General features: G+C 42.4%; 1 protein-coding gene across 1 annotated transcript in view; it reads right to left on the bottom strand.

Annotated features, from left to right (window-relative positions):
• The window catches only part of ptprsb (protein tyrosine phosphatase receptor type Sb), a 57,986-nt gene extending 44,349 nt beyond the window's left edge, over positions 1-13,637 (bottom strand). The window contains exons 1-3 of the mRNA XM_078264250.1: positions 13,390-13,637; positions 8,974-9,119; positions 7,799-7,940 (exon numbers count right to left, since the gene is read on the bottom strand). Coding sequence (XP_078120376.1) covers positions 7,799-7,940; positions 8,974-9,119; positions 13,390-13,528 — 427 coding nt within the window. The 5' untranslated portion in view covers positions 13,529-13,637. The remainder of the gene's footprint in view (positions 1-7,798; positions 7,941-8,973; positions 9,120-13,389) is intronic.
• Between the last annotated feature and the right edge of the window lie 5,334 nt (positions 13,638-18,971).

The raw sequence follows: 18,971 nt of genomic DNA, 5'->3' as shown, positions 1-18,971 counted from the left end.
CACACACACACACACACACACACACACACACACACACACACACACACAGTATACTCCTAACCTAGAAACACAGGTGTTTGGTGGCAGTGAACTGTGAGTTTACCATGGTGTGGCTCTGTCTTATGTGGTGGTAATGATTCCTGTCTAATAACTATGCAGAGAGCTGCCCAGAAACAGCACCAGCAATTAGAAGCTGGGATCAAGAGGAGGGGCAGGGCACTGGGGGTAATAAGGACTTGTTAGCAGTAATTGTTAAAATGTACCAACGATTAGAGAGGCCGATCTGGGATGTGTCTGCATAGCGTCTGGATATGTCTGATTACAGTGGGGGGGCTAGCGTGTTGCCTGTGTGTGTGTGTGTGTGTGTGTGTGTGTGTGTGCGAGTACATATTTGTTTCTTGTTCTAATTAGGATCTTCACAGATTTAAGGTTAAGAAATAGTGTGAATAAACACTGAGTTATATCTGACAAGGTGTCCAGGCGCAAAAGTGGTGGTGCTGAAAGTGATAATGATACAGAATCATCTACACGCACTTTCTGTAGTGAATGGGATTAAGCATCTCGGTGACAACAGTCCAGATGGCCAGACACGTAATCAAGCATCCATCAGCACTCCCGCTTCCTCCTCTCCTTACCCTTTAACCACCTTATCCCTCTCGCACATACACACAGACACCTCCCCCATACCTGGAACTATAATTATATATTCCACCTACTGCAGCAAAGCAATTACCAAGATGGCAATTTCCTTGGCTAATAAATCAAACTCACAAGAACCCCTTGATTGTCAAGCACAAAAAAAAAAAACATAAAGTTTGCTTGCTCAAACCGGGCATCACTGACAAATCTGGAGATGCAGACCGAGATGCATACCGTGGCCACATCAACTGTCTGTGTGTTTTGCCTCTGCTCCTCTCCTCCTCCAGGCCCCCTGCTACCTAACCACATGACAGACTTATACCATCTGTTTCCACACACTCTGCGATGGGGATGAGAGGCTGAGTGGAGATAGGATCTATCGCTCTCTTTCTCTCTTTCCACAGTCATCAGCTTTGGAGAGATGCCGTCAAATAGGAATGTCAAGCCGCTGCTGATGGCACGGCTGAGAGGAGGATGGAGAGGAGAAATGCCACAAAAGGCAAGAGAGCAATCGTAGCTCAGAGGAGAGTCTGGTGACGAGTCTGAACATGGGGGGGGCGGCGATCAGGGGGAGATCGATAGGGAGGTTAGGAGGCGAGCTCCCCCGAGGCTAGGAATATGCCAGGCCTACATCTGCTCCCCTCTGCCCTCCCCCAACCCCACCCCTCTCCTGAGAGGGTTCAGATGGTCTTTTTATCACCCCGCTGGCTACTACTACATGGACTCCCTGGTTGTTAATTAGAGCACGCCACTGCAGCGGGATCGGGCGTGTGCATGTATATATGTGTGTGTGTGTGTGTGTGTGTGTGTGTGTGTGTGTGTGTGTGTGTGCTTGTAGGGGGGTCTGGCTCTGTATTTCAGTCAGGTCTTTCATCAATGCTGCAAATATAGAGAGCAGGTGGACCTCGGATTGAGTCATTAGAAAGAGGTAGAGAGATGGATGGATATATATTTTTGATATAATTCATGTTTTTACTGTTTGTTGTTAAGGGCTAGAACTTATTACAGCAATCATGTATAGTTATAATAGAATACAGTGTAATATAATGCATGTGATTTATTGTGTTTTATTTTTAATTAATTGTTAAATTGTTTAAAATTTAAAATGTCACAAAATAGTAAAAACAAAAAGCCCAACTCAGCCGAAACTGAGGTGATGTCATTGAAATGCTCGTTTTGTCTGACTAACTGGGCAAAACTGTTGCCAAAGATATTCAATCAACAACAGTATCAAGCAGCAAATCCTCACATTTATGAACATGGAGAAGGAAAATGTTTGGCATGTTTGCTTGTCCATTTCGTGACTACTTGTCTGATCGTTTAGTTCATAAAATGAAACAAAATAGTGAAAAATATCCATCATAGTTTCCCTAGGCCCAAGGTGACATCTTCCAACGGCTTGTTCAAAATTTAGCAGCAAATTCTCGCATTCTTCAAAACTGGAATCAGCAAGTGTTTGTCATTTCTGCTTAGACACAATCAACTAACGACTATTCACCACTTTTTTGTCCTCAGCTCATCATCTAATACGTCATGTCCATGGCCTAGGAAATTTCAATTAATATTTGTGAACATGAGCTACTCTCTCTCAATGCCAGAAGCCAGAGAAGTAAGTCTCAAACTTGTGATGTCATCAAGTATAAAGTCTGTAGCTGCTTCACAGACAGATGAATGGGAGACTGATTTCGTTTTTTTTTTTTTTTTTTTAATACCCAAATGAGCTTTATTCTATTGTAGTGTTTTCAGTTGTGAAACAGAAAATGTGCCCATGTACTCAGAACATTCCCCTGGCTGCTCTCATTGCATCTATAACTATCTTTCCTAATTCACTGTCTGTGGAGCAGTTCCACATGTTATACTTGATGACATCACCAATTTGAGTTTTAGCACTCTAGTTTTTGGATTTGGGAGAAAGTTGTTCATGTTTACTGATATTTTTCTGGACTGTCTTAGACCATAAGAATAACATGTATGCATTTTGAAAATGGGCGTAGTTCTCCTTTAAGGACAACATTGGACATGTTATAGCTAAATGTGTAAATTATTTTTACTTAACACTTCTCCTCTTACAAATTCCACATGCAGTTTTAATTTACTATAAATGAGGAATACAAACACCAGCTAAATTACCAGTGATAATATATTCTAAACAAACAGACGGACAGACAGACAGACAGACAGACTGGCAGACAGACAGGCAGGCAGGAAGAGAGAGACAGACAGATAGACAGACAGACAGGCAGGCAGACAGACAGACAGGCAGGCAGGCAGGCAGGCAGGCAGGCAGACAAACAGACAGGCAGGCAGGCAGGCAGGCAGACAGACAGACAGACAGACAGACAGGCAGGCAGGCAGACAGGCAGATGGGATGCTATAGGTATTCAGCCAGGCTCCTGGATGAGTCAGTGGCTGCTTGAAATAGACACTGCGGGCATGGCCTTGATCACACTTTTCACCAAATGAATCATTTATCAAACACAAACACTGCTGCACAAAAGTACCGTTTATGTTTCATCTCCTGGTTAAATTGATAAGACAGCCTATGGAAAAATGCGCCATGTGTATATAAACACTGTGTGTGTGTCAACAGCTTTTGGGGGAACATTGGCAAGGACCAACCAGCATTGTTCCCTGGAGCTCTGTGTTTGTGTGTGTTTGTTTGTATCAAGAGGTTGAAAGCTTACATTTTGGCCTGGTTATGTTTACAGAAGGGCAACAGGCCTGGTGCCCAAAACCAGTCGGTGGAGCCAACCAAATCTGGGCAAATATGCAATTCTTGCGTCCGCGTGAACACACACACACACACACACACACACACACACACACACACACACACACACACACACACACACACACACACACACACACACACACACACACACACACACAGAAATACTAGGACATACATGCATACAGAGTCAAACACATAATGCATTTGATGCAAACAAACAAACCAGAATCCAGGTTTTCTTTTCCTGTCTCTCCTTGTATTTCCCTTAGTCGCCCAAAGACAGATCTGCACATGCACAAACACTCACTTCCCCACAGAAAATCATCATTTGTCCTGGTTAACAAACAACTAACAGGTTGCCTATTCATCGTTCAGATATTTTTGGCGGGGAATGGCCACGTGGATGAAAGAAGCCAGAATAAAAGGCGGTCTCAGGGAGCCTGAATCAGTATTAATCTGCCAGCGCTCGGCAGTCTTCAGAGGCTGTAATGCTTTGACTCCTATAGACTGCAGGAGGGCTGAAGGGGAGCACTTTAAATGCTAATGGTCCTGTAGATCACAATACAATGCAGAATCGGGCTTAGCATTGTAGATGAATCGCACCAAAAAACCCATGTGTGTCCCCACCATCCTGAGGCCCACTCTGGCTCTACTCACAAATCAGAGAATAAACATGATGATGCCACACATAACACTCTATAACATACAAACATGCATGAAAAATACACTGCAGAAAAAGAAACAAAAAGGAAGAGGGAATGAAAACTGTGCAGATGAGGGGGGTATATATGATGAAAGAGCTGGTTCTCTCCTCTCAAGGAGTGTAATCCTCTTGCAAGCTGAGTTGATACTCTCAGTTGTTTCCAGACCGAAATGCTGCTTGAGCCACCGGTCTGCCAATGCAGCAGACGCCTGGGGGGAATCACTGATCTGCCTCTGTTGTTCATATGAAGGGTGTTTGCCGTGGTGGCAGAACATCTCTCCTCCCCCTTCTCTTCCTCTCTCACACCCTTCCTCCCCCCATCCCATCTCCCTTTCTCCTAAAATGGGACACTGGGAGGTGAGTATAATCAGGATTACTCTGCACATGCACATGCACGCACACACACACACACACACACACACACACACACACACACACACACACACACACACACACTGCCATAAACAAAGAAATATATGTGCATGCTTTCACACACACATATACAGCTGCAGTGATGAGAATCTCTCGCCCACCAGAGGTTTTCAAACATGCAAAACTGCAGATATTCATATCACAACTGCAGTGTCCATAGAAAAGAACAGTACGGGTTTGAAAGGGGATGGGGTGGGTTCGGAGAGGGTTCGGTGCGGAGGGGGTGGGGGGGTGGAGCAGCAGCAGAGAGTCTGTAAAAATTGCAATGGGAGGAGAAGAGAGAGAGAGAGAGAGAGAGAGAGAGAGAGAGAGAGAGAGAGAGAGAGAGAGTCCGGATAGATAGTGAGGGTCAGGCAAAATAGATAGCTTAAAAAATGAAAGAATTAATAAAACAGGAGAGATGAAATTAGAAACGGACATCGCTGTGGGCCAAACAGGGGGCTGCTAGAGTCACTGACAGAAAGATATAGTGAGGGAAAGAGAAAGGAGGAAGAAGAGTAGGTAATAGGATGGGAAGGGCGATGTGTGATGATAATGTTGAAGGCACAAAAATTCTCCCTGACCATATCCTACCACATCTCCATCCATTAGGCCATCCATTTAGCCTACGGAGCAGTAGCTCATATCCTGTGGCCAACCACACGGTACAACACTATTAGTGTCGGTCAACCATTATACAAAATGATGAAACACATCTGGGGATGAAAAGACTTTTCAAGGGTTGGGTCAGTAATGGAACACCTCCTTTCTACTTCAGTGGTTGATAGACCTTTTCTCCAATGAACCGTGTTTTGAAAAGACTAACCCAAACACAATTTTTGCAGACTTTTGTGCACTTAAAAGCGTTCTCAGATGATATGATCTATCATACACTATATCCCTCCGCCTATAGTCGATTGCAAGGGTTTATGCTTTTGGGAAGATACTGTCAAAGAGTCACAAGCATTGAGTTATATTTTTCCAGAAATAGAGTTGTGAAGTTGGAGGAGGTGCGAGAAGTAAATGTCCCATTATTTTTTGCATATGTTTGGAGCACTTCTAAGACTTGGATGGGCATGAAATCATTAGCACAAAAGATAAGCAACTGTGTTAGAAAATATCTGCTTCTTTAATAAAAAATAAAAAAAATCAAAGGCACAAGGTCAACTATGACTCCTAAGGAGCTTTTTGGTAATAAGCACCCAATCGCGGAGGGTAAAATTGTGTTGCTTGAGCTGCTAACAGCAGGCTAACAGCAGGCAAATCTAAAGTTTACGCTTGGTATAAACCTGATAATACATTCAGCAGTTTACTTTACTGTTCCCAACTGCAATAATAAAGTGTTCTGAATCGGGTACATCACAGCGGCTTGACATCATCACAGGACTGACTGGCTCCTTCTCCACATCAACTGCTGCTGATTCTTATTGGTATTGTAATATTAGAACCATTTGTCATACCAAGTTGACAGAAAAACGTCAACACTTACCATCTCCAACAGAAAACACTGTTCACAAACTGCTCCAAACAGTTCTATTGTAGTCCAGCCTTTACTTCCGTGACGAACGTGCGTCACTTTGTAACACGTTATAATGCTCGCCTAGCAGCTAGCATGGCACACCCTCATACTCTGCTTCTGACTGGCTAGTAGTCCTTACCTAGGTACTGAGCATGTGCGACTCCCAACAGAGATGGAGCAGAAGTGAGATGTCTCACTCTGTAGCTAAAACAGAGAGCTCAACACACAGGGTGAAAAGAGGAGCTGCAGTACAACAAATATATGGTGTTTTTTGAAAATTAAACCATGTAAACCTATTCTGGTACAACCTTTAAATACAATTAAGAACCTGAAAATGAATATAATATGAGCACTTTAAAGAAAAGCATGATGTGGACATGTTCTTCCATCATGATATCAAAAAAATCATTAAAAATCATATACAAATCCAATATTGCCATAAAACAGCCCTGCTCTTTGATTTGCAACTTTGCCCACAATAATTAATAATAATTAAAGGACACCTAACACCATAAGACAAAATCTGTCGGTTGACAGAATTATATCGTCTAACCTGGATATATCATATCGCCCACCATCCACAGTGGGACGAAATACTTCCAGAACCATCGCCATCTGTCTGCAACCTGTCTGTTCATCCTCATCCGCCGCTTGAAAAGGTAAAATTACTGTATGTAAAAAAAAAAGTACAACTCTGAATCTGGTTGGTGCTTTGGGTCAAAATATTGTTTCATTCATAGCAGTGTTGTATTATATTTATCAGCTGATGTGACCGAATCAAAGACAGCTGATTCTATTGTCACAGAGAGAACAGAGGACATCACGGTACACAGATATCAGTAAGAGAAAGGTTACACAAACAGGAAGAGGCACACACGGCCACACACACACACACACACACTGAGAGGCTTGCCCTCGAGGTGTACTTTATGTGGTAATGTGCTTTAGATTGGGGCTGTGTGTGCAGAGATGATGGGCCGCGTAACAGATGGACAGGACTTGATTCCCTGGGCTACCAGCCTTCTGCTTACCACACAGCCCTGCCAACTCTACAATCCTCATCCATCTCCTGCATTTCTACACCACCTCAACCACTCTTCCAACATCCCATTTCATCTCTATTGTTTCACACCATCCTGTTGTGTTACTCAACTTACCACCACCTCCCCACCCTCCATCATACTCCTTTTCACCTCTCCTCGACCTCTTCTTCCCTCTTTCTTTCTCTTCCTCAATTTCCTCTGGCAGAAATGGGTTGTCTGCCAAACCGAGGCCTAATCCACTGATTTTTCTTCATGTAGTAACGGCCCAAGCAGCCACCCCTCCATTTCTTCATCCTTCCCAGCTGTGCTGGGCAAAAAGCCAGTGTTCAGATCCCAGGCTTGCAGCCACATGCTGAAACTTTAGCTCATAGCATGTTGGAGCACCACATTAGATACATTTCCCTCCAAGGAGACAGTGTTCATTAGATTAACACCCTCACTCTGGCCGGGAAGTGCAGTGATTACAGAAAACTGGGATGCTGAAGTACCCGCTAGCTAGCACGCTAGCCAGCCCTCTCTGTGGCCAGATCACGCTTGGTCGCACTCAGAGGGACTATAAAAAGAACAGTGCACCGCAGCCAGCTGTGAAGGCAGGGTGTGGCATGGCTCTATTGTCACATCTACAACTGACAGCCCACAGAACCGGAGACAACAATTTAAACCAGGTGTGTGTATATGAAGAAAAAAAAACATTACTCAAGTGGAAAAGGATGGAGATAGGATGTGTGTGTGAGGGGGGGGGTGGGTCTCACCTCTGATAATGGCCAGCTTTGCAGTGACGGACACCTCTCCTTCACTGTTGCGTGCCACACATTCGTAGATGTTCTCATCTCGGGGTGCTCTGAGCGGTTGGATCCTCAGCACAGCACCTGCACCCTCATCGAACTCTACGGTCTGGACAGCCACAGAGCCACAGGAAAAGACACATTAGTCACAGCAGAGTAAACCCATGGATTACTAAAAGAACAGTAAACTATACTGTTGTTAATCATTCACTTAGCATAGTTTTCTTTTACTGGGATAATGTGATAAGAATTACAATTGATACTTTATTGATTTCCTGAAGGAAATTCCTTTTCTTGTATTACTTGCCCTCCCCTCCAGGACAGGCTCAGCTAGCGTTGCTGGAGCTGGTTGGGATTCAGCGTCTTTCACAAAGACACTTCAGCATCTCTAACCATTAGCTCACATTAGTGCATAAATATACAATCAGGCCTCTCATGTGATTGGGCTGCTCTGTGGAATAGCCTGCATGATAGCATATAGCTTAGGGACAGCAATATGTGCATTTGATTATGCAATCTGCCTTATATACATTTGTGTCAGTTTTGAAAAATGCCCTGTAAATTCTGTTGCAATGAGTTTGTCTTCAATGTTATACTGTTAAAGAAATACTCATTTAGGGAAATATGATTATTAGCTCTCTTGATGAGAATTAGCTGAGATGACTGATACCACTCCCATGTCTGTGCTTTAACTATAAAGCTAAAGCCAGGGGTCAATTAGCTTAGCTTAGCATATAGACTGGAGGCAGGGGGAAACAGCTAGCCTGGCTCTGTCCAAATCTACCTACCAGCACTTCTTAAACTAACTTCTTAAAACATTAAATCTTGTTTGTTTAATCCTGACAACCTTGCGGTGAAAACAAGACTGCAAGAAATCACTGCCCCCAGCCAAAAAAATAGTTCCAGCACCCTAACTCCTCGTAAAACCACAACTTGTCATGTTTACATATATTAAAATCAATATCTGATCTAGTAATAATAAATAGAACTAGAAGTATACTGTACTGTACTGTACAACCTGGACATACTGTAGTAATTACTATTGTTTACATAAGTTTATATATCTTTATTACTGGCTATACAGCTTTGTGTTGATCATGCTACTACAGTAGGAGTTGACCATTGTGCATTGTGACAACCACCTCGATACGCTGGGAGTTGACCTTCTTGCCCTTCTTGTTCCAGTAGACGACAGGCTTGGGACTGCCAGTGGCCTGGCACACAAATGATGCCACACCCCCTGACACTCCGATCTGGTCTGTGGGAATCTTGGTGAACTTTGGGGGAGCTGAGAGACAGCGAGAGGGAGGGGAAGAGGAAAAAAAAGAAAAGGAAAAAGAAAAACACAAGTATGAAAATGGATGCCCTTACACCCAGAGGACATCAAACTGACTCCACAGACAGCAACAACCCCTGCTGACCACGCCCCATTTTACTGTCAGTGACCGGTCAGGCTGACTTGTGTTCTGATGGCGGCGTGTTGTGCTTACTTCCTGGGTATCATCTAGAGGACATGCTGAAGGACTTCCTGTGGGTCATAAATAAAAGATGGGGTTGGGCTTCAGAGGAACATCTCTCTCTCTCTCTCTCTCTCTCTCTCTCTCTCTCTCTCTCTCTCTCTCTCTCTGTCCGTCGCCCCCTCCCTCTGTCGCTCTGCTTCCTCCAGGGCAGGCTACCCTACTGCATGCAGCACAGGCTGTCATGACACATGAGTGTTTCACAGGTGGGATAAGTGTTGGCTGCACATTCACAGCATATAATTGGTTTAAACGTATTAATACTTGATGCACACTCTATCACCTATAGGGGGATTTGCACTTGCAGATTCTGATCATCTTTACAAATGACCACCATTGTGTTAATCTGCAGCTCTGCCTCTCCTTGGGGATAACTATTTAATCTGGTATGATGCATCTGATGTGGGATGTATAGGCCTAAGTGCAGCAGTTGCCCTTTGTAAGAAAATAGCAATTTCCAAGTCCAATATTGAACCAACAGTACTGAACCTATATTTTTCACAGTGGCTGAGTCAAATCAATCAAGCAACTCCATGCACCCACCCCTTGCTATCCATCTGTGGCCTGTTGCCATGGTGCCCAGCTTAACTCCTCCTCAGCTACAGAATCACTGCCATCCATCAGGGTGAAGTGAGGATGACCCTTACCATAGCAACCTGGATCCCTCCTCCCACTTCCCCTGTGTCTGGGTGGGTGAGGTCCTGCTGTGTTGATTCACTCCTGCTCTGAAGACAGAACAGGAACAAAGAAAGAAGCTTGCCTATCAAATAATCGCAAGCAGATTTAAAAAGCCTGTCTGCACCTTTTCCCACTTGTGCTCACTGGCTAGTTTCACTGCAATGCCTTGACAGTAAGTGGAATAACACCGTGTCAAAAGACTTCTCCTGTGCCTGCTGCAATGTGTTGTGCCTCTTAAAGACCTACTCTGAATGTCAGAAATAAAGTGGTTTCATTTTATGCCTGCCATAATCCCCAACAGGATGAAGCAAAAAGCTGGTAGCTGTATAGTCAATCAGAACAAATTCATGCCCACCATTTTAGAACTCAAGAGCGGGATATTTCCTGCCTGTTAGACTCTTAGAAAGGCACACAGAGTATTGAGCAAATTGCCCTTTTCCCCTGCCAACAATGTTAGAATGTAAACGATAAAAAGTCCAAAAAAAATGTCATGGCTGAAAACTGTCTTCTCCTGGCTATGGGATTATGAATGAATGTCATGTGCTTCTTACAGCTCCTACATGGGTTTCAGGGGGTTTTATGTTCAGTCCGAAAACTGTGTTCTCTTAAATGCGCTTCAACATCAATCCTCGTGCAAAACCGACCCCACTGGCAATCTTACCACTTAAGCCTCTTCTGAAAGCCAGGGGAAAGTACTACAAGGGACTGGCTCTAGATGGATTTGCACTGAATAGAAACTTGTCATGATCAGCAGGTTCTAGAAAGCTGCCTGGAAAATAAGGGACTAATGAGGAGCTCTGTCTCTCTAGTAGTAGGTTTCACCCTGTTGCACTGGACCAGACAGGTCTACTACCACTGATCTACCATCACTGGCCTGTTTCTCACCTTTGTAACAGCAGGTATAGTGTAATAGTGTAGTTAGCGTGCCATGTGATCATAAAAGTATTTGGTACAGGTTTAACTTGTCAAGTTCTTTTGGTAAAATGAATGTAACCCCTGGTGAAATGTTGCAACTAGTGCCTTAAAGTGACATTACTTACGGCAAACCAGCTGTGGTCTGACGAGACTTTAAGCCACTTTTAATAATGCATTTCTATCTGTTTGTGTGTCTTTGCTGTCAAAGGTGTTTGCATCACACAGCCAAATGTGTCCAAACAAAACTAATTCTGTGATACAAATATGATGAGGTTGGAGTTGGAGGGTGGAAATCTGGACCCATAAGCAACAAAGTTTGTAGGAATTCGTCAAACTTCGATTGTGTCTGAATTGTAAGCAAAACATGTTTATTATTTCTCAAAAATTCACAAAAATGATTTACCTTTAACTTTCAAAGAGTAATGGAAAAGTATCATGTCTAAAATGAACGTATTAATTTTCAATAAGGTAGAAGAGATTTGATTTAGACATAGAAATCTTCAGAGACACGGACTACACACAAATCTCACTTTTTAGGACTACTGTCTGTTATAACCAGTTATTCTTAAATAACGGGGTTTTTTTTAGAATAACTGTGTTATTTGTTGGGGGGCCTATAGTCTGGAAACAATTATTTACAAATAAGTAAAGTTGCATTGTCTTTTGGGTAACTAGGAGTTCTGTCTCTGTGTGACTTTGCAATCAACTTAGCTCTATACAACAGCCAAACAGTGTATTATATCACACAAAATAAATGTTGGGTTGAATTTAACCCATCTTGGGTAACTGCAACCCAGAATGGTGGGTCAAAGTAACCTAGCGCTGTTATAATAGTACAACTGCAATCTAGGTCGTTGCCATTTTGGTGTGTGCAAAAATCATTCAAATTGGATCAGCTTTGCATGAGAAACAGTGAAGATAAAAAAGGCACAGATATACGTAGGGTAGAAATTACAACACTAGATTCATTTTGAGTCAAGGAAAATTTGGATTCCAAGCATTGTATTTCAGTGGTTCTTGGTTAGATTACATTTCTACACTCTAAGTTACAAGCTTGGATAAAGCAAGCTCAATGTTTAGCTCAATTCCTGAATGCCTATATGGGATCATGATTATGTTATTTGATCCCATAACTCAACAATTGAGCCAAGATAGCCTACCATTGCTGTTTGAGATAACTTCAGACTACACTTACGACATAAAAAAGGTCTGTCTTAAGGCATTTACTAGTTTCTGACTCTGGGAAAGTAGGAATAACAGTAACATTCCTCAAAACTACTGTTTCTCTGAATTATCTCTTTAACCAAATCACACACAGCAAGGCTATTATGTAATATTCTTTTGATAACTAATGCAATAACTGATGTAATATTTTTTTCTATTCCATTCACTGAGCCTCCCCTGAAACTGCTTGGACCTCCCCTGGGGAGGCCCGCCTTCCACTTGAAAAGCCTCTGCTGTATGTGGTCCAAAGGCAGATATTTTCTATCCCACAATGTTTCAACTGAAAGTTATGTGTTGTGTAATTCTACCGCTTCACTGAATATAAAAATAGTTCAGATATGACGTAAGTCTTCTCAAAAGGATCATGGCCATAAAATTTGTTACACAAATAGAAAATGAAAAGTACGTTAGCAAATCCCCATTCCTAACACTAAAAAATATCTCCATATTTAGCCTGTATCCTCTTTCAAGAAATCAGCTTGGTTATATTTTCAGAGCAGTGAAAGCTGAGTGTGTCTAAGCATGTGTGTGCGTGGGTGTATGTGTGTGTGGACTACTGAGGCAGCAAATCTGTGGAAACGTTGTAATCAAGGATATGATGAGGAACATGCTGATGGGACCTACCCGCTTATCAAAACATATTAACAACACCACCGTCCAGAGCTCATGTTCTGGCACACACGCACGCATGCACGCACACACACACACACACACACACACACACACACACACACACAGGATGTGCATGCATACACACACATTCACATATATTTATATTTACATAACATTACTGTAACTGTTGATAATTTACCAGCTGTCATTCAACTGAGAAAGAGACAGAAAGAAAGAAAAGAGAAAGGTATAGCTAGCTAGCTAGACAGACATACAGACAGACAGACAGACAGACAGACAGACAGACAGACAGATAGATAGATCGATATACTGTACCATTTGTGGTACCAATATATTGGAAACTGTATTATCATTGTACAAAGTTTTGTTGAAAATAAGATTTAAGCTAGCTAGGTAGTTAACGTTAGCTAAAAAAAAGTTAACATTAGCTAGGTAGCCAGATAAACTGACAACTAGCTAGCAGATAGATAGATAGATAGATAGACAGACAGACAGACAGACATACAGACAGACAGCTAGATAGATAGATAGATAGATAGATAGATAGATAGATAGATAGATAGATAGATAGATAGATAGAGTTAGTCATACCTAGTGCTCCACACACGATGCTCAGAGGGTTGGTTAACAGGATAATCAAAGGAAGCAGCAGACACAGGGCAGAGGGGCTAAGGCGGAGCCCCAGGATAGGCCTCCTGGACTGGGCTAGAACTCCACCTGACAGAGGCATGGCACCACCGTGGGTTGGTTGGAGATGACGGAGATAAGGGTAGGGCTTCACTCAACAAGGATAGGCACTCTGCAGACAGAAAAAAAAACAAAAAAACATGAAGGTCAGCTGAAACGTACGAAAGGCACATCTCCTCCACCTCTGATTCATTGTTCTGCTTTTAGAGCGGCAGCTGAAATGTCAGTGCACCATGAGGGGAGAGAGGGAAAACATACAATAATTCATACAGATGTAGAGAGAACATCCTCGTGAAGAAAAGCAAAGACAAATTCATGCTAATGCAGGATTAGGTCTTTTGATTTAGCCAGAGCACTTCTGATTTAGGATTAACAGCTCAAGCTGGCCAGCTCTGACTGAACTAATACCAGAACAATAGAGCCACTGCTCAACAACTAAGACAAGAAACAGACCAAAATAGTTTTTGGCGTACTGCTTCTGTGATAATAAGTCTCCTTTTCTAGTGAGCCATCAAATGAGCCGCAATGATACATTTTTTTTTCTCCTTCAGAAATCCTAATAATTTCATTTAACTTTAGCTCTGGCCTAATTCCTTGATAGTGTTCCGTATTTTACTGTTCTTGTGGAACACAAAAGTGTTAATGCAATAATACATCCAGACTGTACCACCGTAATGGAAAACACTTAAACAAAGAGGATTAAGGGGTCACTAGGAATGCAGCAAAATTCAATAACACCAAATGTATCAGAAACTGCTGCTTTAATAGATGTTGCCCCTTTTGTTAATCCCTATCCCTGGGGGGGTGATCTCTCTCACTATTTCGCTCTCTTTCCTCACATAAAACCATACACACGAGGTCGCACATATCTGGAAGTCTGAACATAATTCATGTCTGCTTATAAAGATGTAGGCAAACTGTGCAGAAACTCCCTGTCTGGGAGTCAGTAACTCCACACTCTATCGAGCTCTCTGGACCCCCACCCCTCTGCCCGATGTGTCAGATCGCAGGTGGGGAGGCCAAATAAGAAGAGAGCCTTTGTTAACCTGTCATATATCACACAAATACACGTCTCCCTTCAAGTATAGCTACAGGATAACATAAATGCTCTTGGGGAGACATAATATGTATTCACAGGTGACAGGCCACATTGTGATCGACACATAAATATGCGCAAACACCCATGAGCGCGCTTTCACCCTGACATCCCTGATACGCCGCCAGAAATGGAGTAGCAGAGATGGGGCCGACCCTTACACGCCTTTACTAAATGAAAGAGGCATTTCTGGTGAGTTACATATTCAAAGACTCCTTCAACCACTTATTGAACTAATGACCTGCTCAAACACATTATTGTCTGCCAGCTGCTATACACTAAAAATAGCTCATCTGAAAAATATGGCCGTCTATCTAATACAGGCTCGCTTTCGAGCCGCTTTGCCCTCGTCTTATCAAGCGCCGCGTAATACACGTTGGACAGAAAAGCTTTCAGCGTCCCCTTTTCAATTGAACAATGTGATAAGAAAAATCAGATCAGGGCTCATTCAAGCACCATTGGCAGCATGTTAAGTAAATTCTCCTCTTACGGAAACTCAATTTGCCACCGTTAATCTAACTAGGAAGACTGCTCTCCGTGGAGCCACACGGCCACTGAAACATTAGGTACTCCTCGTATGTTGCATTGTCTGCCTCCTCTGTCCTGTGTGTTGGATTTGCTGGTGCCTTTATATCTCTCTGTGACCTCAGTCTAACCCTATCTATCATTCTCAGTTCATCCACCTCTCCCTGTTGTCTTTCACCTGCTGACACAGCCCTCTCTGCTCTATCTCCCCTAGTCGCTTACCCTCTGCCTAATCCTTAATCTTACCCTCATCTCATTCCTGTATTAGTCGCCGTATTCCTGAAATCTCCTCTTCCACCATCTCCTTTCATCCCCTTCCTCCCCTCTCCTCTCTACTCTTCTCGTCACCTCCCTTGTTCTTCTTCTCTCGATGCCATCTCCTCCACGGCACCCTTTCATTTACCTCCTCTTTCTATGCACACTCTAACCCCTGCTTGTATCCAAATCCTCTTCCTCTCCCCCAGCTGCCATGCACCGGCGGCTCCAGCTGTTGTTGGTCCATTGACATAGTTCAAACAAAAAGGCTTAGAGCATCCTACAGCTGTGAATGTCGAGGGATCGAGCCAAAACAGATACACAGACGCAGCGGCAGACCAAGCCGGTCTGGGCACATCTGCGCTTGTGCTAATGGCATTTAAGGCTTTCAAACCACACTCCTTCTCTTTCGCCATGTAGACAGAAAGAACGAACGGCCATGCATTTTGCTTGTCACAGAAGCAGAATTAAAAGGGTGTGAGCATGAACACTTCTCATGACTCAGGCCTACCTACAGCCTGTACAGCCCCCTCACAGATATGACAACCTGCTCTCCCCGATCATCTGGCTCAGCATCCAGGGAGAAGGCAGCAGGGGTTGGTCTTATTACCTTTTCAGCGTGACAACACAGATGGTCAGCCAGACAGATAGATTGATGGGGATACACGTGCTATTTATGTGCAGGGAGGCTGATAATGACACCATAGCTCAGGTGGTGAAATGCACACCAGTTATTGTGCTCCATCAGGCTGATGAAATAACACTGTTTACGTGGCATCCAACCTGCCCCTGCTCCACTGGGTCCCTTGGAAGACGACATGTTTTGTTTTTCTCAAACCCCCCCCCCCCTTTACCCATGTGATGCCTTTCACCAAGTGAGTTGAGATGGTCTCACAAGGCCTGTCTCCATGACAACGAACTACAATAAAGGAGAAAGACCAGATCTGTTTCCTGCAGCACTATGCTAGCAGTGAGCTAGTACACCTGTTAGGAAGCTTGTGTTGTTTTTATTTCTTTAAGCTTTAAGCTTTCATTCTGATCCAGTGCTGTGAGTGTGTGTTGGGATACTCGGGGGACACGGTTCAGCAGAAAAAAAGATCAGAAAACTTTAGAATTTTTTATTTTAAGGGGAACATGATGGGTGGAAAAATAATCTATGGTTGTGCAGTGCACCACAAAGCTTTTTAGGGTTGAATAATAACATTATACATCCACTGTCATTTGTCCTCTTTTACATTTTTACCAATTGATTCTAAACTTATAGCCTACACTTATATTTTTTCAGCATAAAAATAACCTTGTCTTGAATAATGCATGGCTTTGTGAGCCAGCTTGGAGAGGAAAAGTTTGGAGTAGGAACCGTGTATTATTCAGATACAAGGAGGGGCCGGGTTTTGATATTACCTCACGTTTCCTATGACCCTGGACCCTGTAGGCACACGACACTCACAAAATGCACACACACACACACACACACACACACACACACACACACACACACACACACACACACACACACACACACACACACAGCAGATGGCAAAGCATCATGGGGGAGATTGGCACTCTCTCACACTTCCCTTCTCTCTCTCTCTTAAACACACACACACACACACACACACACACACACACACACACACACACACTCACACACACGTTGAGGATCACAGGCACAGGATGAAGCACGGCTTACTGCAGGCATGAGCTGCACCGCCCTGGTTACATTTTTAGCAGACTTAGAAAAAAAACTATCTGAGACTTTAACAAGAAAACACACCTGTCACTCAAATACTGTGATTTTTTTTTGCCCTGAATATAAATGAATCTGGAGACTTGGGTGCTTCAACTAAATCTATATCCGTCTTAGTGCTGCAGAATGCAAAAATTAGGGCTATGGTTTCCCCATACAAACATTCAAACAATGTTATCATGGTATTCAAGTTTTGACAAATAGCAATAAACATTCCCAAGCAGAGGCAACCATCGCCATCGCTGGTCTGAAGCTAGGTTGCTGCTGGAGTTTCAAATCACACTTCTGAGAGCAAATATGACTCATGGAAAAAGCAATCTCACACCAAAGCAAATGTACGGATGGAAAGCCCATTTTTGTCATTATTTATGATGTGTTTCACAATCGAGAAATACACTGCTGAAACGAGTACTCCTGCATTGTTTATTTTGGCTATTCATTTATTTATTCAAGTATGTATTCTCATGATCAGTAATTATTTAATCTGACTAATTGACTAGCTTGATTTTAGTTTTTTGTTTGTATTCATGTCACTTTAAATGTAATAGTTTGGGGGGGGTTTGACTGATGGTCAAATAGGCATTTTAAGACATCACTCTGAACTGTGGTAAAAAGAGATTTGCATTTTACTTATTCAATTATTTATTACTAAACTAAATTATAAATGAAATGACTAATTTCACAATAAATCATTAACTAACCCAAATATAATAGTTTAATTCATGATAAAAATAAAGAATAATGACGAAACAAGGTACATCTCGTGAAATCGTAAATGAATCCATTCTTAAGTGTATAGTAAGTAAGTATTGTTATTTGTTTTTAGTACCGTTTTATCTGCATTGTTTTCTAATGCTTTTCTAATGCTAGCCAGGTCTCTCTTGCAAAACAGATTCCCAAACTCAATGAGATTTACCTGGTTGAATAAAGGTTGAATAAAGAAAATAAAGTCTTTTTTTCTTTTTATTTAAAAACATATATGTTTTTATTTTCATGTTTGGACTGGTAGAGTGAGGATGCAATAATGGCTTGATGACATCATTTATTTATTTGTATTCATTATTTATTCTTTCTTTCAGTCTCTCGGTTAAAGGGTACAGTTTGAGGTAAGCGAGTACAGACATTAGGTCTATTTGTGTTAATAGTTGGTTGCAATGCAACATTTTCAATTTCCGTTTCGTAAAGATCTATCTTTGCACATTCTCCATCTCCCTTTTTGATGAGAATGAATAGAAGTATTCAGGTATCGTGGAGTGCGCCTTCTCGTTATGAGGGCTCTCAAATCTCTCTTACACGTCCCCTGTGTCTCCAGTGGGACGTTTCCTTTTATACTTTATTATGTGATCTTCAGAAAACCAGCATGATTTCCTTATTATCATGAAATAATACCCGAATCCTAAAAATAGCTTTCTTGGGATCATGAGGAAACAGAATTTAAAAATTGAATCCACCCACTTCCTCTCTCTCAGGCTTTCTCTGGCAGGGAGCGTGGGTTTTTGCTGGAGGCCACAATTTAATTAACTGATCACCTGCAGCTACAGTAATAGAGGACATGTGCACTAAGCATTTAAAGACACTAGAATGACAAACTTCTGCTGAAGTGAGAGTGTACAATTTCTTCAACTCTACACTCCGATTTTCTTCATTTCAGCCACGTTTACAGCAACATCCTCGCTGTCTGACCCTTCTGTCTAATCAAGAAGTGAAGAAGCTATGAGCCTTTCGTACTGCACAGCATCAGCACATCAATAGAATTACACCAGCATGACCATTATTTCTGACCATTTCAGCTGTTACAGTAGATCCCTGTTCCTAGGGCTGGACGATATGGAGAAAATCAAATATCATGATATTTTTTTA

This window comes from Sander vitreus, chromosome 12 (genome assembly GCF_031162955.1).
Source record: "Sander vitreus isolate 19-12246 chromosome 12, sanVit1, whole genome shotgun sequence".
In the NCBI taxonomy this organism is placed as follows: domain Eukaryota; kingdom Metazoa; phylum Chordata; class Actinopteri; order Perciformes; family Percidae; genus Sander; species Sander vitreus.
This window is presented reverse-complemented; position numbering and strand designations above follow the sequence as displayed.